Source organism: Nomascus leucogenys, chromosome 10 (assembly GCF_006542625.1).
Source record: "Nomascus leucogenys isolate Asia chromosome 10, Asia_NLE_v1, whole genome shotgun sequence".
Classification (NCBI taxonomy): Eukaryota; Metazoa; Chordata; class Mammalia; order Primates; family Hylobatidae; genus Nomascus; species Nomascus leucogenys.
This window is the reverse complement of record NC_044390.1, coordinates 87,323,671-87,349,211: the sequence shown is the minus strand read 5'-3', so window position 1 is coordinate 87,349,211 and position 25,541 is coordinate 87,323,671. Positions and strand designations below refer to the sequence as shown.

The following is a 25,541-nucleotide window of genomic DNA, read 5'->3' as shown; positions in this document are numbered from 1 at the left end:
CTGAGAAACCCCAGGTTAGAGAGATCCCCAAATTCTACACCCACCCCTCAACACACACACTCATTGTTTTATAGTCTGACTAGTAAATTTTTCTGTGTTGCTTGGCCTTCACAGGTTTCCGAGACACTAAAGCGTTTTGCAGGGAAGGTGACAACAGCCAGTGTAAAGGAACGGAGAGAAATCCTCAGTGAACTTGGGAAGTGTGTTGCTGGAAAAGGTATTTATTTTTCATACACATACCCTGGAGAATATTCATTGTTTTTCTTTTTTTTTTCTTTTTTTATATATGCTTTTATTTTTCCGTGATTACAAACACAACTGAATATCAAATGCACAAATTAAGAATTATACGGGAAAAAAAAATCAGATACGTTCATATATATATCACCTTTTCAAGGCTATTTCTATCCAGAATAACTTTGGTTTGCCAGGGCCGATAGAAAGAAGTCACAAAATCGCCTTTAGTCAAATTTATGTGTTTGCTTTCTTCTATAATTCCAATACCTTCACCATCAATGACTTGAGATAGCTGCCAAGGTGTTATATAATCAGTGCCAGTGTCTTCATTCATTCTACAACGAAGGCTGTCACTTCACACTTGGAAGGTTGCACAGCGGCCAGGCAGAGGCACTCCTCACTTCCCAAACGGGGTTGCAGCCAGGCAGAGGCGCTCCTCATTTCCCAGACGGGGTGACAGCCGGGCAGAGGCGCTCCTCACTTCCCAGATGGGGTGGCTGGGCAGAGGCGCTCCTCACATCCCAGACGGGGCGGCCGGGCAGAGGTGCTCCTCACATCCCAGACAGAGCGGCCGGGCAGAGGCGCTCCTCACATCCCAGACGGGGTGGCTGGGCAGAGGCGCTCCTCACTTCCCAGACGGGGTGGCAGCTGGGCAGAGGCGCTCCTCACTTCCCAGACGGGGCGGCCGGGCAGAGGTGTTCCTCACATCCCAGACGATGGGCGCCAGGCAGAGACTCTCCTCACTTCCTAGACGGGGTGGCGGCCGGGCAGAGGCTGTAATCTTAGCACTTTGGGAGGCCAAGGCAGGCGGCTGGGAGGTGGAGGTTGTAGTGAGCTGAGATCACGCCACTGCACTCCAGCCTGGGCAACATTGAGTGAGCGAGACTCCGTCTGTAATCCCAGCACTTCGGGAGGCCAAGGCGGGCAGATCACTCGAGGTCAGGAGTTGGAGACCAGCCTGGCCAACACGGCGAAACCCCGTCTCCACCAAAAATATAAAAACCAGCCAGGCGTGGTGCTATGCACCTGCAATCCCAGGTATTCGGCAGGCCGAGGCAGGAGAATCGGGAGCCCGAGGCAGGGAGGTTGCAGTGAGCTGAGATTATGCTGCTGCACTCCAGCCTGGGCAACAGAGGGAGACCGTCTGAAGAAAGAAAGAAAGGGAGGGAGGGAGGGAGGGAAGCTTTTTTTTTTTTTTGAGACAGAGTCTGTCACTGATGCCCTGGCTGAAGTGCAATGGCACGATCTCAGCTCACTGCAACCTCCACCTCCTGGGTTGAAGCGATTTTCCTGCCCTCAGCCTCCCAAGTAGCTGGGATTACAGGTGCCCACACCATGCCTGGCTAATTTTTGTATTTTTAGTAGAGATAGGGTTTCACCATGTTGGCCAGGCTGGCCTCAAGTGACAGTGTTCCATATCGGAAATAAATTGTGTTTTTTGTTTTTTGTTTTTCTTCTTTTTCAGACAGAGTCTCACGACATCGCCCAGGCTGGAGTGCAGTGGCATGCTCCCGGCTCACTACAACCTCTGCCTCACTGGTTCAGGTGATTCTCATGCCTCAGCCTCCCCAGTAGCCGGGAATTACAGGTGTGCGCCACCACACCCAGCTAATTTTCGTGTTTTTAGTAGAGATGGGGTTTCACCATGTTGGCCAGGGTGGTCCTGAACTCCTGACCTCAAGTGATCCGCCTGCCTCGGCCTCTCAAAATGCCGGGGTTATAGGCACGAGCCACTGGGCCCAGCCGAAATTGTCTTTCTTTAGAACCATGGCCTTGGCCAGACGCGGTGGCTCACGCCTGTAATCCCAGCACTTTGGGAGGCTGAGGCCAGCAGATCACAAGGTCAGGAGTTCAAGACCATCCTGGCCAACATGGTGAAACCCCGTCTCTACTAAAAAAAAAAAAGCACAAAAATTAGCCAGGCGTGGTGGTGTGCGCCTGTAATCCCAGCTACTCAGGAGGCTGAGGCAGGAGAATTGCTTGAACCTGGGAGGTGGAGGTTGCAGTGAGCCGAGATTGTGCCACTGCACTCCAGCCTGGGCAACAGAGCGAGACTCCGTCTCAAAAAAAAGAGCCCAGGTGCGGTGGCTCACGCCTGTAATCCCAACACTTTGGGAGGCCGAGGCGGGTGGATCACGAGGTCAGGAGTGCGAGACCAGCCTGACCAACATGGTGAAACCCTGTCTCTACTGAAAACACAAAAATTAGCTGGGCGTGGTGACGCGCGCCTGTTATCCTAGCTACTCAGGAGGCTGAGGCAGGAGAATCGCTTCAACCTGGGAGGCAGTGGAGGTTGCAGTGAGCTGAGATCGTGCTAATGCACTCCAGCCTGGGTGACAGAGCAGGACTCTGTCTCAAATAAAAAAGGAACCATGGCCTTTTTCCCCCCTCCTGCACAACTTCTGCCTTTACTTTATTTCCTTGCTATAGTGTGAATTGAAACAGTTAAAACTTTTGGGTTAGTGGAGAGTTTATCCATTCAGGTGTGAAAGCTATTTACACTTTTAACCATTTTGATTGGAAATATTTTAAAAAGATAGCTAAAACCTTTCTCAAGTAGTATACAGAGTACAAAAACTTTTTTTGTTGTTGTTTTTTTGAGACGGAGTCTCGCTTTGTTGCCCAGGCTGGAGTGCAGTGGCGTGATCTCAGCTCACTGCAAGCTCCGCCTCCTGGGTTCATGCCATTGTTCTGCGTCAGCCTGCGGAGTAGCTGGGACTACAGGTGTCTGCCACCACCCCTGGCTAATTTTTTGTATTTTTAGTAGAGACAGGGTTTCACCGTGTTAGCCCGGATGGTCTTGATCTCCTGACCTTGTGATCCGTCCACCCCAGCCTCCCAAAGTGCTGGGATTACAGGTGTGAGCCAGCGCGCCTGGCCAAAAACATTTTTTTTATGACTTGGGATATCATTTTTCCCAATCTGTGTTCCATGGAAGTCAGCAACATGGTAGTAGGTGATTGGCCAATAAAGGATTCCAAGATCAAATAAGTTGGGAGAGGTTTTTTTTTTTTTTTTTTTTTTTTGTGAGACAGAGTCTCCCTCCGTCACCCAGGCTGGAGTGCTGTGGTGCGACCTCGGCTCACTGCAATCTCCGCCTCCTGGGTTCAAATGATTCTCCTGCCTCAGCCTCCCAAGTAGCTGGGATTACAGGCACCTGCCACCACGCCCAGCTAATATTTGTATTTTTAGTAGAGATGGGGTTTCACCATGTTGGCCAGTCTGGTTTTGAACTCTTGATTTCGGGTTATCCACCCACCTCGGCCTCCCAAAGTGCTGGGATTACAGGCATCAGCCACCACACCCAGCCTAGAGGTCATGTTTTTGATGTCCTCTTGGAATATTCGCAACAAGGTGTTTTCACTTTATTAAGCTTCCTTGGATTCAGTGTTTTCTGTGAACCTCTTTTTTGCTGAAAATCTGTTCAGGGTCTGGGGAACACATTTTGGGAAATGCTGAGCATACCTGATTATCCTGATCTGCACCATAACCAAGGGATAGCTCTATGACTTACTAGAGTAAGACCATTTTGCCTTCACTCAATAAATTCTAGTTTTTTTGTTTTTTTTTTTTTTTTTCATTTCTTTTGGTATGTTTGTTTTTACTGTATAGCTTTGGCTCTCAAAGTGTGGTCCCTGGACAGGCAGCATCAGCATCATCTTGGAACTTGTTAGAGATAAAAATTCTCAGCTCCGTTGGAGCAACTCAAATCAGAAATCCTGGAGGTGCTGTAGCCCCAGCTACTTGGGAGGTTGAGAGGTGGGAGGATTGCTTGAGCCCGGGAAGTTGAGGCTGCAGTGGTCCATGATTGTGCTACTGCTTCCAGCCTGGGTGACAGAGTGAGACCCTGTGTCCAAAAAAAAAAAAAAAAAAAAAGGTTGGGCACAGAACCCAGCATTTGTGTTTTGACAAGTCCTTTAGGTGATTCCTATGTTTACTAAAGTTTGAAAACCATTTCCATGGTTGGGCTCGGTGGCTCACACCTGTAATCCCAGCACTTTAGAAGGCCGAGGAGGATGGATCACCTGAGGTCAGGAGTTCAAGACCAGCCTGGCCAACATGGTGAAACCCCGTCTCAACTAAAAATACAAAAAAATTAACTGGGCGTGGTGGTGGGCATCTGTAATCCCAGCTACTTTGGGAGGCTGAGGCAGAAGAATCTCTTGAATCTGGGAGGCGGAGGTTGCAGTGAGCTGAGATTGCGCCTTTGCACTCCAGCCTGGGCGACAAGAACGAAACTCTGCCTCAAAAAAAAAAAAGAAAATCATGGCCATATAGATTGGGTCTCCCTTTCTGTCCACTTTTACTTCCTATTTCTACCACTTCACCCAACTTCTCATTTGCTGCTTCTGACCTACTTATGTCTAGTAAGATACCCAAGCTTGTAAACTTGCTATTTATGAGCGTCTCAGAGATTCTCTTGTGTGTTAATGCTTCAGTGTATGAGTTTTATGGCATCCTCAAAGGTTTTTCTGGTCACTTTCCCAGCAGAGCCCTCTAGTTAGAAAAGGCAGCCATGTGATACCGATCTTTCCAGTCACAGGCCTCTAGTGCAGCAGTCAGTGATGAAGGGCTCAGATGGGCTGTGCCACTTGAAGGCCGTGTGACCTGCTTCAAGTTACTTCACCTCGCTGAGCCTGTTTCTTTGCTTTGAACATGGAGATAGCAGTAGTACTTCCCTGATAGGTTGGAGTAAATGTAACGCATTGTCTGGCTATGGTAAGCTCACAGTGTATGTTAGCTGTTATTGTTATTGTCTTAGCCACAACCTGTTTCTGGCTCCAGTTATTCTTTTCCCCGGTTACTGAAATAGCCCCAAATCCCATGGACCAATGCAGTGGTCAGGGTCCTGGGGAAACTGCGTCCCTGTACCTTATTCATTTCTCCTCCATCATTCAGGTGCCTGAAGTGTGAGGAATGGTATGGGCCTCCTGCTCTCAGGTTCTTCCTGCACCCAGTATAAGTCTGTCTTACACTGCAGGTTAAATTTCCTCCTCCTCAGAAGCTCCTTTCTTTTGTTTGCATGCTTCACTGTGTCATGCAGCACTTGTCACAGGTTGGCTTTCCAACATTATTGAGCACTCTTTTTTTTTTGAGATGGAGTCTCGCTCCGTCTCCTGGGCTGGAGTGCAGTGGCGCAATCTCTGCTCACTGCAACCTCCACTTTCTGGGTTCAAGCGATTCTCCTTGCAGCCTCAATCTCCCAGGCTTAGGTGATCCTCCCACCTCAGCCTCCTGAGTAACTGGGATTACAGACACGTGCCACCATGCCCAGGTAATTTTTGTATTTTTAGGAGAGACGGGGTTTCGCCGTGTTGGCCAGGCTGGTGTCGAACTCCTGACCTCAAGTTATCCTCCCACCTTGGCCTCCCAAAGTGCTGGGATTACAGGCGTGAGTCACTGCGCCCAGCCATATTCAGCACTCTTGTTCAACCAAGAGTTGAACTCTTTCTGCCCAGAGTTAGAGTGTATCTGTTTCACTCCAGAGTTAGGGTGTATCTGTTTCACTCTGACTGGCTGGCTTTGTTTCCTATTACTTGGTTTCTTCATTTAAAAATGGGCGTAATCCGGGTGCGGTGGCTCACGCCTGTAATCCTAGCACTTTGGGAGGCTGAGGCAGGTGGATCACAAGGTCACGAGTTTGAGACCAGCATGGCCAACATGGTGAAACCCCGTCTCTACTAAAAATACAAAAATTAACTGGACGTGGTGGCGCACACCTTTAGTCCCAGCTACTCGGGTGGCTGAGGCAGGAGAATCACTTGAACCTGGGAGGCAGAGGTTGCAGTAAGCAGAGATCGCACTACTGCACTCCATCCGGGGCGATAGAGTGAGACTCCGTCTGAAAAATAAAAGGGGGGGGCCTTAATAACAGTGTGCACTTTATATGGATTAAGTGAGTTACTGTGTATGAATGATCTAGAGCAGGGTCTGGTGTGTTGTAAGCACCAAGAGCTAGGGTGTTATTAGTCCTCCTCTTTTCTTCCTCATGTGTTCTGAATAGGTATTATGCCTTCTTAACCCTGCAGTCCACATGTATCTCCCTCTCTTTCCACTTTTCCAGAGCCTACTAATCTGTCAGGCCAAGCTTATGTGTCCTTCAGACTTTCAGAGACACTCCAGTTATAGGTGTTCTTACCTTTTCTGGTCCCTCATAGTACTTCAACGTTGTACGGTTTTTTAAACTGTTTATTAGAATGTATGTGAAGAAAGGTATGCCTCCTAATGGAACAGCTCACTGAATCATCACATGGTAAACACCAGTATAACCAGCACCCAGATCGAGAAGTAGAATCATTTCAGCACTCCTGAACCTCCTCTTGATGGCATGTGAGGTTTCGAGGCCACTTGTATTTTCTTAGTTTCGTTCATTTAGCAAATGTCTACCCAAAACTTTTCTGTACCAGGCGTTTTCCTAGAGTCCCGTTTTGTTGTTGCTTTTTCCTCTTGGGGAGGAAAGTCTTAAATATATGGGGAGTGTCCAGTGGGCTGAGATCATGTCTGGCAGAATACCTGACTCCAGCGGCTTACCAAGTCATTTTTATTGACTGTGGTCTGTGTAATCTTTGGTTTCAGATCTGCCAGAGGGAGCAGTGAAGGGGCTCTGCAAATTGTTCTGCTTGACTCTGCATCGATATAGGTGAGTCCCAGCCAAAGGCCCCATATCTGGAGCACTTTGTACAGAGAGGGGATTTAGGGTAGTGGTTAGAGCCCAGGTTAGAGCCAGACTGCCTGGTGCCAAATCTGGGCTGTGTCACATCCTAGCTGTTAGATCCTGGGCAAGTTACTTAACCTCTCTGTGCCTCAGTTTCCTTGTCTGCAGAATGGGGATGATGCCATTCTCTATCTCATGGGTGGTTGTTAGTAAGCGTGAGGTGCCTGGAACAGTTGCCTGCTGTGCCATAGTGGTCAGTGTGTTTATGCTGCCATTAGTCATGTGTGTTAAATCGTCTGGCCTACTTTGAGACCCTTATAACTGCTCCATAAATGTAGGTGCTGCCCTTACACACTCAATGGCTTATTTGCCCTTAGGAGATACTTTTAGAACTCTAGGAGGAGGTGAGTTTATCTAGTTATTTCCTAATCCCTCCTCTGTGATCCACTGGAATATGGTGTGATCAGTTTCTCCTGAGAAAGACCAGTGTATGGCCTGAGCAGCCTTGCCCCTGCCTCTGCCTGAGATCTGCATGTTCACCTTTCCCTTTGCCTCTCCCCCTAGAGATGCAGCCTCCCGCAGGGCCTTGCAGGCAGCCATCCAGCAGTTGGCTGAGGCCCAGCCAGAAGCCACTGCTAAGAACCTTCTACAGTCTCTGCAGTCTTCCGGTATAGGCTCCAAAGCAGGTGTTCCCAGGTAAGAGGTAAAAGTTGTGGCCCCCTGAGAATTGGTACAGTCCTGCTCAGGAGAAGCTGATGCAGTTGACTGTGCACCAGAGAGAGGAGCCAGGATAGCAAACTTAGTGGAGAAAACCACTTTCCCGAGGAGCAGGGTTGGGAAACAGTGGAAGCAAGTCCATTTTGAGGGGAACAGTTGCCCACCAGGCCCCTAATGGTGGAAGCCGTCTGTTTGTTTTTATAGTTGTCAGTGCCAAGAGATGGGAGTTTGGGCACTGAAGCCTGGACTTCTTGTCCTGAATTGCCACAGATGGTTTGTGGGGAACTGGTTTCAGGTTCTGTTCCATGAGGTCAAGGGAGGGGCCTGCATTACCAGGCGGGACCTTAGGGACAGGGTTTGTCCTCAAGGTGGAGGCTGCTGCTCTGAACTCACCCCCAACTCTGCTCTGCAGTAAGAGCAGTGGCTCTGCCGCCTTGCTGGCCTTGACCTGGACCTGCCTCCTGGTGCGCATTGTCTTTCCATCGAGAGCCAAGCGACAAGGAGACATCTGGAACAAACTGGTAGGTTCCCTGTGTCTCTGAAGTAGCAAGGGTCAGCTTTCTGCCAGGAGTTAGAGCATGTTTCAGCACCTTCTTGGTGCCAAGTGCTTTTCTGGGTGCTGGGTGACCAGACACTCTGAGTTGTCCTGAGGTATGTGGCTTTGATGAATGGCTATGAGTGCGGCGTAATCACATTCCTCAGTGTATTAGACATTTTGGAGCTTCTCTGTCGGGCATGGTGCTAGGCACTAGAAATGCAGTGATGGACAACAGAAATGAGGCCCCTGATTTCATGGCATGTGTGGAAGCCGTGACAGGCCAGAGTTGGGAAGACAGCCAAAAAGCAAGTAGACTAGAAAATATCATAGTGTAAATCCTCTTGGTTTTTTTCTGGCTAATCATTCCATTCTCTGTGTTTGATTTCAGTGTTGAACTGGTGAATGGAATGGATTTCTTGTCTTGGTTTTGGTTCTTAAATTCCCTCTTTCCATTCTCTACCTGCTCCTTCCACATTCTCTTCTTTTTCTTTCCACATTTGCTCACCAGGTTGGGAGGTGAGCAGAGCAGACATGTGCCTGGGTAGGCTTAGTGTAGGTCATGAGGAGTTGTTTTTTTTTTTTTGAGATGGAGTCTTGCTCTGTTGCCCAGGCTGGAGTGCAGTGGTGTGGTGCTGGCTCACTGCAACCTCTGCCTGCCAGGCTCAAGCAATTCTGAACCCTCAGCTTCCTGAGTATAACTGGGACTATATGTGCATGCCACCACACCTGGCTAATTTTTGTATTTTTAGTAGAGATGGGGTTTCACCATGTTGGCCAGGCTAGTCTCAAACTCCTGACCTCAGGTGATCCGTCTGTCTCAACCTCCCAACATGTAGGGATTACAGGTATAAGCCATTGTGCCCAGCCTACTTTTTTTTTTTTTTTTTTGAGACGGAGTTTTACTCTTGTTGTGTAGGCTGGAGTGCAATGGCGTGATCTCAGCTCACCACAACCTCCACCTCCCGGATTCAAGCTATTCTCCTGCCTCAGCCTCCCAAGTGGCTGGGATTACAGGCATGTGCCACCATGCCCAGCTAGTTTTGTATTTTTAGTAGAGATGGGGTTTCTCCATGTTGGTCAGGCTAGTCTCGAACTCCCGACCTCAGGTGATCTGCCCGCCTCGGCCTCCCAAAGTGCTGGGATTACAGGCGTGAGCCACCGCGCCTGGTCGTGCCCAGCCTACTTTTAAAAAAATATATTTAAAAATTTTTTTTTTACACACCATGATTCTGCAGACTTCTTTTTTTTTGAGACAAAGATCTTGCTCTGTCACCCAGGCTGGAGCACAGTGGCATGATCTCAGCTCACTGCAGCCTTGACCTGGGCTCAAGCGATCTTTCTGTTGCAGCCTCCTGAGTAGCTGGGACTACAGGCATGCTGGTGTATGCCTGGCTAATTTTTGTATTTTTTTAGAGATGCGGTTTTCTTTCGTTGCCTAGGTTGGTCTCGAACTCCTGGGCTCAAGGGAACCACCTGCTTCGGTCTTCCGAAGTGCTAGGTTTATAGGCGTGAGTCACCACGCCCAGCCAGTAATCCTTTCTGTATCACACTATATATAGGGAGTCCTCCGCTGTTTACAGTTTTTTATTGTTACTAACAGTGCTGCAGAGAATAACCTTGTACATATGCCATTTTGTATACATGCAAATGGAATTTATCAGTATTGCTTTCCATAAGCGTATCTGCTTGCTTTCTTTCTTTTTTTTTTTTTTTGAGACGGAGTCTCGCTCTGTAGCCCAGGCTGGAGTGCAGTGAGGTGCAATCTCAGCTCAGTGCAAGCTCCGCCTCCCGGGTTCATGCCATTCTCCTGCCTAAGCCTCCCGAGTAGCTGGGACTACTGGCGCCTGCCACCATGCCCAGCTGATTTTTTTTGTATTTTTAGTAGAGACAGGGTTTCACCATGTTAGCCAGGATGGTCTCGATCTCCTGACCTCGTGATCTGCCCGCCTCGGCCTCCCAAAGTGCTGGGATTACAGGCGTGAGCCACCGTGCCTGGCCACAAGTGTATCTGTTTTCTGAGGGTGACAGTTCACATGACTCACTAGTGACCTTGGGCATTTATGGCACGTAAAGCCTCTGAGATTTTTTTCTTTTTTTTTTTTTTTTTTTTTTTTGAGACAGAGTCTTTCTCTGTCATCAGGCTGGAGTGCAGTGGCACTATCTCAGCTCACTGCAAACTCCACCTCCCAGGTTCAAGTGATTTTCCTCCTGAGTAGGTGGGACTACAGGCGCCTGCCACCATGTCTGGCTAATTTTTGTATTTTTAGTAGCGACAGGGTTTCACCATGTTGGCCAGGATGGTCTCGATCTCTTGACATTGTGATCTGCCTGCCTCAGCCTCCCAAAGTGTCGGGATTACAGGCGTGAACCATCGCACCTGGCCTTTTTTTTTTGAGATGGAGTTTCGCTCTTGTTGCCCAGGCTGGAGTGCAAAGGCGTGATCTCGGCTCACCGCAACCTCTGCCTCCTGGGTTCAAGCGATTCTCCTGCCTCAGCCTCCCGAGTAGCTTGGATTACAGGCATGCGCCACCATGCCCAGGTAATTTTGTATTTTTAGTAGAGATGAGGTTTCTCCATGTTGGTCAGGCTGGTCTCGAACCCCCGACCTCAGGTGATCTGCCTGCCTCGGCCTCCCAAAGTGCTGGGATTACAGGTGTGAGCCACTAGGCCCGGTGGCCTCTGAGATTTTTTTAGTCGAGGACCTATTATGTATGTCAATCTGGGTTGGACGGTGTGAGCTCCATGCAGTTCGAATCCCCATATCAAGATGCACTTCTGTATTCACAGTGCTCAGCATAGAGCCTGCCATGCAGTCAGTGGTCAGTAAGTATTTGTGGAATTAATGAAGGACAGGTCAAGGCAGATAAGAAGTAAATGAAACAGGACCCTTATTCTTTTCCTGCATGGCACTTCAACCTCACTGAAATTGTATATTCATTTGTGTATTTATTTAATATCTCTTTTTTCCTCTGAATTCTAAGGTACGTGAAAGCAGGGACCGGCTGGGTGCAGTGGCTCACGCCTGTAATCCCAGCACTTTGGGAGGCCGAGGCGGGCGGATCACGAGGTCAGGATATTGAGACCATCCTGGCTAACACGGTGAAACCTCGTCTCTACTAAAAATACAAAAAATTAGGTGGGCGTGGTGGCGGAAACCTGTAGTCCCAGCTACTTGGGAGGCTGAGGCAGGAGAACGGCGTGAACCTGCGAGGCAGAGCTTGCAGTGAGCTGAGATCACACCACTGCACTCCATCCTGGGCGACAAAGCGAGACTCTGTCTCAAAAAAAATAAAAAATAAAAATAAAAATTAGCTGGGTATGGTGGCACGCACCTGCAGTCCCAGCTACTTGGGAGGCTGAGGTGGGAGAATCACTTGAACCCAGGAGGTGGAGGTTGCAGTGAGCCGAGATTGTGCCACTGCACTCCAGCCTGGCGACAGAGCGAGACTTCATCTTAAAAAAAAAAAAAAGCAGGGACCATGTCTGTCTTCCTCCCCTTGTGCCTTCATTGTCCGACTCATAATAGGTGATCACCAAATATTTATTAAATGAGCACTAGAGGGAACAGTGTCCTTAAAGGACAGAACTAAATGTGTGGGGTGGAGGGAAGAGGATCTGGCTGGAGTTGAGTGGGAGAAGCTGAGTGGAGATGAAGCCAGGATTTGGAGGGGCTGATGGAGGTCTTTGCAGGTTGTGAGGGCCATGGGGCCCTTCATCTCATGTCCCATCTTGACCTGAGTCTGTCCTGGTCCTGGCAGGTGGAAGTGCAGTGCCTGCTCTTGCTGGAGGTGCTGGGTGGCTCCCACAAGCATGCCGTGGATGGTGCTGTGAAGAAACTCACGAAGCTGTGGAAAGAGGTGACAGGACTGCAGGGGCTGGTGGGCATTGCTTCTTCCATGCCACTCCCACACTGCCATCTTATACAACTGTTTCCTCTTCAGAACCCCGGGCTGGTGGAACAGTACTTGTCAGCCATTCTCAGCCTAGAGCCCAACCAGAACTATGCCGGCATGCTGGGGCTGCTGGTGCAGTTCTGCACGAGCCACAAGGAGATGGACGTGGTCAGTCAGCACAAGGCAAGTGCCAAGGCGGAGTGACTGTGGGTTTGCTACATTGGGGATGTTGGGAGCTCGCTGGAGGGAAGGAATGGGAACCTGCTTTGCCCTGGTGACCCTAGCTGTTGACCTCATCTGAAACTTGTTGGTTTTCTCATGTGAGACTCTGGCCTTTTGCCATGATACATGAACTTCTAGGAGTTGGAAAGTTTCCGTTCTGTTTCTGGCATGGGGGATAGTTTGCTTGTTCATGCAGTCACTTATTCATCCCGATTGAGCGGCTGCCATGTTCTAGGCACTGTGCCCAGTGTTGGGGGTACACCAGCGAGTAAGGGAGCTATGACCCCTGCCCCCATGGGACTGAGTCTGAGAAACTGACATTAAACAGATAGTCTAGCTAATTATAACTAGTATGTGCTACAAAGGGAAAGTGTGAGAAGCCGTGAGACTCCACAACAGAAGGACCTGATTTAGGCTGTGGGTCAAAGAACACATCTCTCTAAAGGAACTTTGAGAGTGAAGAGGAATTAGCAAGGTCAAGAGGTGAGGCAGAGCATTTTGGGCAGAGGAAGCAGCCTGTGGGCAGGAACAGAGAGGAGGTGAGCGGGGTGGGAGTGGCAGGAATGGGTTAGAGTGAGACGCAGCCAGCTGAGTGGTGGGCAGGGCCTTATAAGCCATACGAAGGACTTTGGACTTTATCCCAGGGGGCCATGGAAAGCTGTGGAAGGGTTTTAAGTGGGGTTGCATGATCAGTGAGACCTCTATGCTTAACACTGAGATTTGGGGCATTGATTTGTATTTTTTGGAGGCACTCTTACAAGAGGGACCCCTTAGGCCAGTGATGAGATACTTGAGAATGTCAGGATCTAACCAGAGCTTTGTGTTCTCTAGAGCGCCCTACTGGACTTTTACATGAGGAACATCCTGATGAGCAAAGTCAAGCCTCCGAAGTACCTGTTGGTGAGCGAGAGGTGGACGTTACTCACCTGGACAACTGATCCTATTTTCAATTCTGGGATGCTGAACTCTTTTTTGCTTCTTGGTCCGTTCCCATGAGGGCTAGGTGCCTTATTCCTTTTTCTTTGTAGGATAGCTGCGCCCCTCTGCTCCGATACCTGTCCCACTCAGAATTTAAGGATCTGATACTGCCCACCATACAGAAGTCCTTACTGAGGAGTCCAGAGAATGTTATTGAAAGTAGGTTGCTGTCAACCAGGATAGTGGGAGGGAGATGAGTTGCCTATATCTCTGTTCCCGATATTTGGCAATAAGAAGTGTGTGTGGTGGGGGGGGAGGGAAGGGGGATGTATTCACTGTTTACCTTGTTGGGACCTTGGGAGAAAGATTGGGGACCTTTTGAGATTATGTTGAAAGCCAGATGCATTGGCTCACACCTGTAATCCCAGCACTTTGGGAGGCGGCGGTGGGCAGATCACTTGAGCGCAGGAGTTCAACTCGGGAGGCTGATGTGGGAGGATAGCTTGAGCCCAGGAAGCGGAAGTTGCAGTGAGCCAAGATGGCGACACCGCACTCCATCCAGCCTGGGTGACAGAGTGAGACCCCATCTCAAAAAGCAAGAGGCTGGGCGTGGTGGCTCATGCCTGTAATTCTAGCAGTTTGGGAGGCTGAGGCAGGTGGATCACCTGGGGTCAGGAGTTTGAAACCAGCCTGACCAACATGGTTAAACCCCGTCTCTAATAAAAATACAAAAAAAATTAGCCGTGGTGGCACATGCCTGTAGTCCTAGCTACTCGGGAGACTGAGGCAGGAAAATCACTTGAAACTGGGAGGTGGAGGTTGCAGTGAGGCAAGATCACGCCATTACACTCCAGCCTGGGCAAAAGAGCCAGACCCTGTCCAAAAAAAAAAAGGAGAAAAAGTCATGGGCTCCCTTGGTAGAAGAATGCACAAAAGTATATCCACTAAGAATACTGCATATAATTTTAGGGGTTCAAGAACCCACTGGATCAGTTCATAGCTTTGTGTAGGTGCTAGCCATTGTTCTGATTCCCAGAAAATATCAAGTATTCACTTTCAGAGTTGAGTGGAAGAAAACAAAATATCCTGTTACCCCTCCACCTCCCCAAAAGAACTTTCTGGAGACCATTCAGGTTAAGAACCTCCTCTCTAGTCATTCTGGACTTAGTATGGAGGTGGCACTTGAAATCATGGGATCTGAAGGTTGAGTCTCTGTCCCTGTGTATCTTAGTAAAATGTGTTGGTGGGATGTTGGAAAGGCAATTTTTGCTGATCGGGATGGGGAGGTATACAGCTTTTCAGCAGAGCTTTGGGACTACTCATGTAGCCTGTAGAGATGAAGGGCCAGACAGCAGGCCTAGTGGCATTTACTGGGGAGTAGGAGAACAAAACTATCTGTTGAATTTATTGCTTAGACTGACATGGCCAGTGCTTTCTGTCCCCCTTAGCTATTTCTAGTCTGCTGGCATCAGTGACGCTTGACCTCAGCCAGTATGCCATGGACATCGTGAAAGGACTGGCTGGTGAGTATCCCAGCCCCTCTCCAGCCCATAAGTGTCACCTTGGGTTTGGTTGTACTTGTCCTAATTGTTGTAGCAGGGGTAGGGGACAGCTCAGGGTAGTAATAAGGCCCTAACCTAAACTACATTGGCTTTGGCAGTTTCTTTCTTGAGATTATTTGAATGAGAGCAAACAGCTAGTACTGAAGAGATGGGGGCATGGAAAAGACAAAGACGAAAGTCTGGATGCTCAGTTGTTGGCTGCTTCTGAGCAGTGGCTTTGTGTGTCCAGGTCACCTGAAATCCAACAGTCCCCGCCTGATGGATGAAGCTGTGCTGGCACTGCGGAACCTGGCACGCCAGTGCAGTGACTCTTCGGCCATGGAATCCCTGACCAAGCACCTATTTGCTATCCTCGGAGGTGAGCAAGCCTTCTTGGCCATGCGGGTGGTTGAGGCGTGGCCCCTGGTATTTCCCAAAACTGGGATCTGAAGGGGACTTGATGCTCCAAATCTGCTTGTGGCAAGGCTGTGTGGCCAGGAGGACATCACAGTGGAATGTGAATGTGTGTGAATGAACAAAACCCTGCACGGGGTGGTGTGGATGGGGTGATCTCAGTTTTTAAGTGATCTCGTTTTTAAGATACACATTTTTGTAGGCATAGCAGAAAAAACTAAAGGAAATACGCCAGAAAAGAAATATCTTTGAGTAGTGGAAACATGATTGCCTTTTAAATGTTTTTCTTTATATTTTTTCTGTTTCTCAAGTTTTTTGTAGGAACATTCCTTTCTGAGTCAGAAAGCAAAAGGCTAGTAAAAGTTGTTTTAAACCCAGCTTCACAACACAAAGGCTACTTCTGGAATCAGAAACCATATCGTGGCATCACACACGTGACTGCATTGTTCACTGTCTTGGGAAATGTGGCATATGTGAATGTGAATCTTTACTGTCTCTCCTCTCAGGCTCGGAAGGAAAACTAACTGTTGTAGCCCAGAAGATGAGCGTCCTCTCAGGTATAGGATTTCTTTTTTGAGAGAAAGTCTTGCTGTGTCATCTAGGATAGAGTGCAGTGGCGCCCTCTCAGCTCACTGCAACCTCTGCCTCCCGGGTTCAAGCGATCCTCATGCCTCAGCCTCCTTAGTAGCTGGGATTACTGGTGCGCACCACCACGCCTGCTAATTTTTTTGTATTTTTAGTAGAAATGGGCTTTCACCATATTGGCCAGGCTGGTCTTGAACTCCTGGCGTCAAGTGATCTGCCCGCCTCAGCCTCCCAAAGTGCTGGGATTACAGGCAGGTACAGGATTTCTCTGCCAGGAGTAGAGCTGTGATCTAGTAGTAAATAAGCTTTTTTTTTTTTTGAGATGGAGTCTCGCTCTGTCGCCAGGCTGGAGTACAGTGGCACAATCTTGGCTCACTGCAACCTCCGCCTCCCGGGTTCAAGCAATCCTCCTGCCTCAGCCTCTTGAGTAGCTGGGACTACAGGCGTGCACCACCACATCCAGCTATTTTTTTTGTATTTTTAGTAGAGACGGGGTTTTACCACGTTGGCCAGGATGGTCTTCATCTCGACCTCATGATCCGCCTGCCTCAGCCTCCCAAAGTGCTGGGATTACAGGTGTGAGCCACCGCGCCTGGCCTAGTAGTAGATAAGCTTTAACATAACTCTTAGGTAAGGTGAAGCCTTCTTTGCATCTTGACTCCTGTGACCATCTTGGGTCCAGCCTGCCTCCCAGGACCCTGCTGCTTGCGTGCTTGACGAGAGGGACTTGTTCAGGTCTGGCAGGAGGCTTGGCTTCTATAGAAGGCAGGAGGTGTAGAGGGGGCACTGAGGGAAGATGAACAATGGCCAAAGGAGAGGTATGCCTGCTGGAGACACAGAAGAGGTCTGTGACCCACAGTGCGGAGGTGGCAGCAGTAGGAAGACTTGCCTCTTTGTGGTTCTGTGCTGATAAGGGACTGAACAGGGAATCTGCCTTTTAGGGATTGGGAGCGTCAGTCATCACGTGGTGTCTGGACCTTCCAGTCAGGTCCTGAATGGGATCGTGGCTGAGCTGTTCATCCCGTTTCTTCAGCAGGAAGGTAATTCTGTGCAGCATGGTGAGCATGCGTTCTGTACTCATCCTTGACCGTGGTTTTTCACAGTTGGAGCTTTCCTTCCATAAACCTCTCCTGAAGACACAGCTCCCTCAGAGAGCAAGGCTCGGAGCTGTCTGAAATATCACTGCTTCCTCCCGCTTATACTCTGGCTTGTTTTTTGCACTGCTTGCAATGATTTGACATGGTTATAAGACATTGGACTGACTGGACTTCTGCTTTTTGCCTTAGTTCATGAAGGGACCTTGGTACACGCTGTCTCAGTCCTGGCTCTCTGGTGTAACCGATTTACTACGGAAGTGCCCAAGAAGCTCACTGAATGGTTCAAAAAAGCTTTCAGCCTTAAAACCTCCACATCTGCGGTGAGGCACGCCTACCTGCAGTGCATGTTGGCCTCTTACCGGGGTAAGACAACTCCCAGGGCTAGTGTCCAGGCCTCCCTGCAGAGGTTACCGAGTCTTTAGGGTATTATTTATTTCTTCCTGAAATAAATGAGAGCATTGGGCTTAGCCCAAAATCTGAATTCAGTCTTCACGACAAATTCTGGCTTCTCCCCCTTGTCAGACTTTCAAAGTACAAAGCTTTATTCAGAGAGGACCAGAACCAGAACTTGTCACTACAGTATCTGAAATCATGGAGAAATGACTCAGATAAGACTGGTTTAAGGGCTGGGTGCGGTGGCTCACACTTATAATCCCAGCACTTTGGGAGGCCGAGGCAGGCAGATCACCTGAGGGCAGGAGTTCAAGACCAACATGGCGAAACCCCGTCTCTACTAAAAATACAAAAATTAGCTGGGCATGGTGGCGAGCACCTGTAATCTCAGCTACATGGGAGGCTGAGGCAGGGAGAATTGAACCCGGTAGACAGAGGTTGCAGTGAGCTGAGATTGTGCCATTGTACTCCAGCCTGGGCAACAGAGCGAGACTCTGTCTCGAAAAAAAAAAAAAAAAAAAAAAAGACTGGTTTAAAAAATCTAACTTCATGTAAACTTTACTCTGGACTTATTAAAAATGACCACCGCCCTTCCTTCAGTGTTGAGGAACCTACTGTCATTTGGGCAAGCAGAGCTGGAGGAAACTTTCAAATCTGTATAGGAGCTTGGTCTCCAAGCTATAAACCTCTAATACTGATTTCCGTCTCAGAGATATACTTGTATTTCTTTTTAAAAAGATTTAAACTTATGAGCTGTACTTAAACATCTAGGAGAGGCTGGGTGCAGTGGCTCACGCCTACCAGCACTTTGGGAGGCCGAGGCGGGTGGATCATCAGAGGTCAGGAGTTTGAGACCAGCCTGGCCAACATGGTGTAACCTTGTCTCTACAAAAATTAGCCAGGCATGATGACAGGTGCTTGTAATCCCAGCTACTTGGGAGGCTGAGGCAGGAGAATCGCTTGAGTCCGGGAGGCAGAGGTTGCAGTGAGCCGAGATCAAGCCATTGCACTCCTGCCTGGGTGACAGAGTGATACTCTGTCTCAAAAAAGAAAAAGAAACGTCTAGGAGATTCCAGGGCCTCCTCTTGAGAGGGGACCCCCTTCTGTGTGAAATGTCTTGTCTGATGAACTTTGTACTCACATATTTCTTTTAATGATAAGGGAAGAAGAATCTGACCATAAGAGATTTTTGCACTGAGTTGAAAGCAATAAATCTTTTTCTGAAATATGTCTCCCAGCTCAGAATCATAGATTATCTTTGTGCAGTGGTTTGTGAGTTTTATTCAAACCACAGGTAGTGCTGATTGAAGTCATAGATTTTCCATGGATAGAAAGGTACACTCAATACATTTTCAGCTGCCTTAGGGATATAGTGAACTCACATCCATGACTTAAAAACAGTCTATGAGACCAGGCGAGGTGGCTCACGCCTGTAATCCCAGCACTTTGGGAGGCTGAGGTGGGAGGATTGCTTGAGCCCAGGAGTTTGAGACCAGCCTGGGCAACAAAGTGAGATCCCCATCTCTACAAAAAAATTTTAAAAATAGCTGGGCATGGTGGTACATGCCTGTGGTCCCAGCTACACAGGAAGCTGAGGCAGCGGGATTGCTTGAGCCCAGGAGTTCAAGATCAGCCAGGGAAACATAGCAAGACTCTGTCTCTACCAAAGATTATATAAAAAGTCTATGTACTATATATATCAGTTTGCATTATTGCTGCATTGAATGACCATCAGTTGTAGGCGAGACCTTGAATTGTAGATGGCAAAAACTTGGTTTTACCTACTCTCTTCAGCTTGAGCTAGTTCTGCTCGTTGCATTTATTTTTAATTTATTTTTTAAAAAAGGAATGCAGATTGCCAGAACTCAATGCTCATCGCTTTTAAAATAAACATAATATAAAATGAACCTTTTAAAAACAAAACAAAAATAAACCTTTGTAATAAAGATTTCTTGGATTCAAGTCTAAAACATTATCTGGAAAACTGCTTTCATTGTGAAATATTCTGATGTACCCATTTAGTAGCTATGGAAACATGGAACAACAAACCCAGGTGTGGGGGTGGGGGGAAGAAAACGTGCTTGAGCTATAGTTTTTTTTTGAGATGGAGTTTCTCTCTGTCACCTAGGCTGGAGTGCAGTGGCATGATCTCAGCTCACTGAAACCTCCACCTCCCGGGTTTAAGCGATTCTCCAACCTCAGCCTCCTGAGTAGCTGGGATTACAGATGCCCACCACCATGCCTGGCTAATTTTTGTATTTTTTAATAGAGACAGGGTTTTGCCATGTTGGCCAGGCTAGTCTTGAACTCCTGACCTCGGGTCATCTGCTCGCCTCAGCCTCCCAAAGTGTTGGGATTATAGGCATGAGCCACTGCGCCCAGCCAAACTATAGTTTTAACTGGTTTCTTTCTTTTTTTTTTTTTTTTTTTTGGGAGATGGGGTCTCGTTCTGTCGCCCAGGCTGGAGTGCAATGGCACAATCTCGGCTCATTGCAACCACCGCCTCCTGGGTTCAAGTGATTGCCCTGCTGCAGCCTCCTGAGTAGCTGGGATTACAGGCACGCGCCACCCCACCCGGCTAAGACAGGGTTTCACCATATTGGTCAGGCTGGTCTGGATTTCCTGACCTCATGATCTCCCCGCCTTAGCCTCCCAAAGTGCTGGGATTACAGGCCTGAGCCACCATGCTTGGCTTCCTTTTTTTTTTTTTTTTTTTTAAGCAAATGAGTTTAGTTCAGAGGTCAGCAGATTGGTTCTGGTTTTAGAATTTGGGTCCAAAGGTCATCTGTATGGGGGAAGAGCACCAGATGAGAATTGATAGGATTGAGGGTGGCTCTGACTTGCCTCAACTAGCCTGTGACCTTGAGCAACGCACCTAATGTCTCTGCTTATCCATCAATTGAATAACTGGACCACACCCAGCTAATTTTGTATTTTTAATAGAGACGGGGTTTCTGCATGTTGGTCAGGCTGGTCTCGAACTCCCAACCTCAGGTGATCCACCTGCCTCAGCCTCCCAAAGTGCTGACATTACAGACTTGAGCTACCGCACCTGGCTGTAAGGATTATCTTTCTGCCTCTAATTTTGTGGCTGTAGAGTTTGATTTAAGTTTTGATTTCACTTCACTTCTTTTTGAGATATTTGAAAAATTAACTGAAGGGTTTTAGTCGTCTGGTTCACAGCTGGTTAGATAAATCCTTTCTCAGTCCTGTCATTTCCAAGGATCAGGATGTCCTTTAAGGTGCTTGTCCTCTCTCCGCAGGTGACACACTGCTGCAGGCCCTGGACTTACTGCCCTTGCTCATCCAAACAGTGGAGAAGGCAGCCTCCCAAAGCACTCAGGTTCCCATCGTCACTGAAGGGGTTGCCGCAGCCTTATTGCTCTTGAAGCTGTCAGTGGCTGACTCACAGGCTGGTATGAGTCCAGAGGTGTCCAGGATGGTAGAGACAGGGGCCTCTGGCAAGAGTCCTTGGGAGGTGTGTCTTGATGTTCAGGGTTAGCTTGGTTCTGACCACACTGGATCAGCCACAGGTTTGCTTGTCATCTGCAGGATGAACCTCAGGGTTGCATGGGCAGTGGGAATACAGTCAGGGGACTGTGTCACTGTCCTCCTTCATTCTGTTGCTCCAGTGCTACACGGGCTTGTAGATGATACCTAGATGGACCAGGGTTTAGTATTGGGACTGTTTGTTTCACTTGATTATACATTCATACAGTTCAAAATTCAAAAGGATATAACATGAGAAGCTTCCCCTTAGCCCTGTCTTTTCCCGTAGCCATTAAGTTTCCCTCTGTAAATGGTGTTACCAATTTTGCGCTTTGGGAGGCCAAGGCAGGCGGATCACGAAGTCAGGATTTCGAGACCATCCTGGCCAACATGGTGAAACCCCGTCTTTACTAAAAATACAAAAATTAGCTGGGTGTGGTGGGTGGCACACGCCTGTAATCTCAGCTACTCGGGAGGCTGAGGCAGGAGAATCGCTTGAACCCAGGAGGCATAGGTTGCAGTGAGCTGGGATTGCGCCACTGCACTCCAGCCTGGGTGGCACAACGAGACTGTCTAAGAAAGAAAAAACAGTATTACCAATTTTATGTCCAGAGATAGTGTGTTATGTAATTGAACATGCTGGGGAACATACTCTATATACCATATTATATACAATATATATACTATATATAATACATCTTCGAAATGATTCCAAATCAGTACATCAAAAAGAGCTTTCTCATTATTTTTTGTGGCTACATCGTATTTCAGGCTTTCCTTTCTCTTTTTTTTTTTTTCTTGAGACAGAGTCTCGCTCTGTTGCCCAGGTTGGAGTGCAGTGGCACGATCTCGTCTCACTGCAAGCTCCGCCTCCTGCCTCAGCCTCCCGAGTAGCTGGGACTACAGGCGCTATGCCGCCACGCGCGGCTAATTTTTTGTATTTTTAGTAGAGACAGGGTTTCACTGTGTTAGCCAGGATGGTCTCCATCTCCTGACCTTGTGATCTGCCCACGTCGGCCTCCCATCGTGCTGGGATTACAGGCGTGAGCCACCACGCCCGGCCAGGCTTGCTTTATTTCATCTCCCAATCTCTGCACTGGGACACACCTGAACTTACTCCTTTGGTTAGGAATGGAGCTTAGCTCTCCTCATGTAATATCGTGTGTGCACTGTGGCCATGCAAGGCACTGGGCTACCTGGGGGAATGCTAAAATGAACATGACCTTCAGCAAATTTCAGGGTGCTTACTTCGTAGTAGAAGCGAGGAAATACAGAAATATATCCGTAGCTTAAGACAAAATATGGCATTAGAGCAGTTTTGAAAGAGAGATTGCTTTTAGTTGGGGGGATGGGTATTGGGAAAGGCTTCATGGAGGAAACATTTGAACTGGTATCCTGAAGCCTGGGAAGGATTTCATTATCCTGAAGGGAATGGCCCAGTATGAGTCCAAACAGCCCCAGTCAGGGAAGGGCAGGGAAAGCCAGAGTCTGTAAACCTCAGGTATTCCAGCTTGGCGCCTGGGGTGGATGGGAATTCCAGATGAGAAGCAGTTCACCTAGGCTGCTGTAGGCAGCAGAGAACCACCGAAGAGTTTCATACAGGAGGTGATACCAGAAGGACTGAGGTCAGTTCCCCAAATGGAAGAGCACTGAGCCTCCTGCTGCAGAGGGGGGTTTGTCAGCAAAGCCCACCCCAGCAGCTTCAGGATGGAGTGGATCAGCTCTGGGGGACATGATGAGCTGCGTCGTGGGGTAACCTTTTGTTTCTTGCAGAGGCCAAACTGAGCAGTTTCTGGCAGCTGATTGTGGATGAGAAAAAGCAAGTTTTCACTTCTGAAAAATTCCTGCTCATGGCTTCAGAGGATGGTAAGTTACTCTACGCTTAGTTGAACTCGGGATTGAAGCAAAGTCTCTTTGGAGAATCTTCAGAGGGGACCCTTTCTTGACCAGCCAGTCACGTCTGCAAAAACCTGGGCCAGCGTGATCGGGCCAACAGCTTAGCTGTTGTGGGAATAAATTCATTCCTGTAGGGAATGTAAGGTTAGGGAAATGGGACTTGGAAGATGTGTGGAGACAGAGCAGTAATGGCTGTGGAGCTACGATATGAGCTGTAATTATAGCTGATTGGGTAATTGGTGCTGTCTCGGAGGTTTTCTTGTGTTAAGGCAGCTGAGAAGCTCTTGTGGAGTCTGGCAGGCTCTACTCCCCCACCAAGAGACACAAAAACTACTGGTTTCTATCCTGGCAGAAAAGGAACAGTTGAATTTTAAATGTGTGTTTAATATTCTACATTGCCTTAGGGGTGTCTGCCACTAATTGGTGATTTGAAGAGTCTTTTGACTCATAAATCGCAACATCCCATTAATGAGCTACAACTGTTAGTCATTTCCTGGTTTTAGAAAAATTTTTAGTTAAATTTTGAAAAGGAAATAGACTAGTGTAATTCAAAAATAGATACAAGAGGGTCTATATTGAAAATTATACCCCTGCTTTGATCTCTGGCTACCCAGTTCCTCGGCTATAGATAACCAATTTTATTAGCTTCTTCTGTAGCCTTGATATTTTATATATATGCAAGTAAATACCTGTATATGTTTGTTCTCTACCTTTTTTACACAAATGGTAGTGTGCCTGCTGTGTGTACTGTGCTTTCTAGACCTGGAAATGAGTCCTATCAGTATATAATGGACTTCATCATTCTTTTTTTTTTTTTTTTTTGAGATGGAGTTTCGCTCTTGTTGCTCAGGCTGGAGTGCAGTGGCGCGATCTCAGCCCACCGCAACGTCTCCCCTGGGTTCCAGCAGTTCTCTTGCCTTAGCCTCCTGAGTAGCTGGGATTACAGGCATGTGCCACTACCACCAGGTTAATTTTGTATTTTTTTTTTCTTGGTAGAGATGGGGTTTCTCCATGTTGGTCAGGCTGGTCTTGAACTCCCGACCTCAGGTGATCCACCTGCCTCGGCCTCCCAAAGTGCTGGGATTACAGGCATGAGCCACCATGCCTGGCCTCTTTTTAGAACTTCATAGTAATTTGTTGTTGTTGTTGTTGAGACAGGATCTCACTCTTGCCCAGGCTGGAGTGCAGCGGCACAGTCATGGCTCACTGCAGCCTCGACCTCCCTGGTCTCAGGTCGTCCTCCCACCTCAGCTTCCTGAGTAGCTGGGACTACAGGTGCACACCACCACATCCGGCTAATTTTTGTATTTTTTTTTTTTTTAAGAGACGGGAGTTTCACCATGTTGCCCAGGCTTACCTTGAACTCCTGGGCTTAAGCAATTCTCCTGCCTCAGCCTCCCAAAGTGTTGGTATTACAGACATAAGCCATCATGCCTGGCCGTAGTAATTTTTCTTTTTTTTTTGAGACAGAGTCTCGCTCTGTCACCCAGGCTGGAGTGCAGTGGCGCGATCTCGGCTCACTGCAAGCTCTGCCTCCCAGGTTCACGCCATTCTCCTGCCTCAGCCTCCCGAGTAGCTGGGACTACAGGCGCATGCCGCCACACCTGGCTAATTTTTTGTATTTTTAGAAGAGATGGGGTTTCACAGTGTTAGCCAGGCTGGTCTCGATCTCCTGACCTCGTGATCCGCCTGCCTCGGCCTCCCAAAGTGCTGGGATTACAGGCGTGAGCCACCGGGTCAGGCATTTTTTTTTTTTTTGAGACAGTCTCGCCCTGTTGCCCAGGCTAGAGTGCAGTGGCGCAATCTCTGCTCACTGCAACCTCCACCTCCCGGGTTCAAGCGATTCTCCTGCCTCAGCCTCCTTGAGTAGCTGGGACTACAGGTGCACACCACCACGCCTGGCTAATTTTTGTATTTTTAGTAGAGATGGGGTTTTACTATGTTGGCCAGGCTGGTCTCAAACTCCTGACCTCAGGTGACCTGCCTGCTTTGGCCTCCCAGAGTGCTGGGATTACAGGCCGTGAGCCACTGTGCCTGGCCAGTAATTTTTAATTATTAAAAAAAAATAGGCTGGGGCCGGACACGGTGGCTGACACCTGTAATCCCAGCACTTTGGGAGGTCGAGGCGGGCAGATAATGAGGTTGAGATCGAGACTATCCTGGCCAACATGGTGAGACCCTGTCTCTCCTAAAAATACAAAAATAAGCTGGACGTGGTGGCAGGTGCCTGTAATCCCAGCTACTTGGGAGGCTGAGGCAGGAGAATCTCTTGAACCCAGGAGGCGGAGGTTGCAGTGAGCCAAGATTGCACCATTGCACTCCAGCCTGGGTGACAGAGCGAGCCTCCGTCTCAAAACAACAACAACAACAACAAAAACAAAATACATAGGCCTGGCATGGTGGCTCATGCCTGTAATCCTAGCACCTTGAGAGGCCGAAGTGGACTGATCACTTGAGGTCAGGAGTTCAAAACCATCCTGGCCAACATGATGAAACCTCGTCTCTACTAAAAATAGAAAAAAAGAAAATTAGCCAGGCTTGCCGGTGGGCGCCTGTAATCCCAGCTACTCAGGAGGCTGAGGCAGGAGAATCAGTTGAACCTGGGAGGCAGAGGGTGTAGTGAGCCAAGACTGCACCACTGCACTCTAGCCTGGGCAACAGAGCGAGACTATGTCTCAAAAAAAGTAAAAATAGGCTAGGCGCGGTGGCTCACGCCTGTAATCCTAGCACTTTGAGAGACCGAGGCAGGTGGATCACCTGTGGTCAGGAGTTCAAGACCAACCTGGCCTTGAACCTCTACCTTCACCAGGTAGACCTGGTGAAACCCCGTCTCTACTAAAAATACAAAACTTGGCCAGGCGCAGTGGCTCACACCTGTAATCCCAGCACTTTGGGAGGCCGAGGCGGGGGGATCATGAGGTCAGGAGATCGAGACCATCCTGGCTA

The 25,541-nt window shown here is 48.5% G+C and overlaps 1 protein-coding gene across 2 annotated transcripts in view; it reads left to right on the top strand.

Moving 5' to 3' along the window:
* GCN1 (GCN1 activator of EIF2AK4) overlaps nt 1–25,541 on the top strand; it is a 67,821-nt gene that overhangs the window by 4,245 nt on the left and 38,035 nt on the right. For both annotated transcript variants that reach the window (XR_004032068.1, XM_030821493.1), the window contains exons 2-16: nt 115–217; nt 6,814–6,877; nt 7,457–7,588; nt 8,022–8,130; nt 11,906–12,004; nt 12,089–12,223; nt 13,094–13,162; nt 13,291–13,399; nt 14,629–14,703; nt 14,972–15,100; nt 15,642–15,692; nt 16,662–16,760; nt 17,007–17,180; nt 20,474–20,626; nt 22,473–22,565. Coding sequence is in view for 1 of the 2 variants with exons in the window: in XM_030821493.1 (XP_030677353.1) it covers nt 115–217; nt 6,814–6,877; nt 7,457–7,588; nt 8,022–8,130; nt 11,906–12,004; nt 12,089–12,223; nt 13,094–13,162; nt 13,291–13,399; nt 14,629–14,703; nt 14,972–15,100; nt 15,642–15,692; nt 16,662–16,760; nt 17,007–17,180; nt 20,474–20,626; nt 22,473–22,565 (1,594 nt within the window). In the remaining variant the exon portion in view is untranslated. The remainder of the gene's footprint in view (nt 1–114; nt 218–6,813; nt 6,878–7,456; nt 7,589–8,021; nt 8,131–11,905; nt 12,005–12,088; nt 12,224–13,093; nt 13,163–13,290; nt 13,400–14,628; nt 14,704–14,971; nt 15,101–15,641; nt 15,693–16,661; nt 16,761–17,006; nt 17,181–20,473; nt 20,627–22,472; nt 22,566–25,541) is intronic.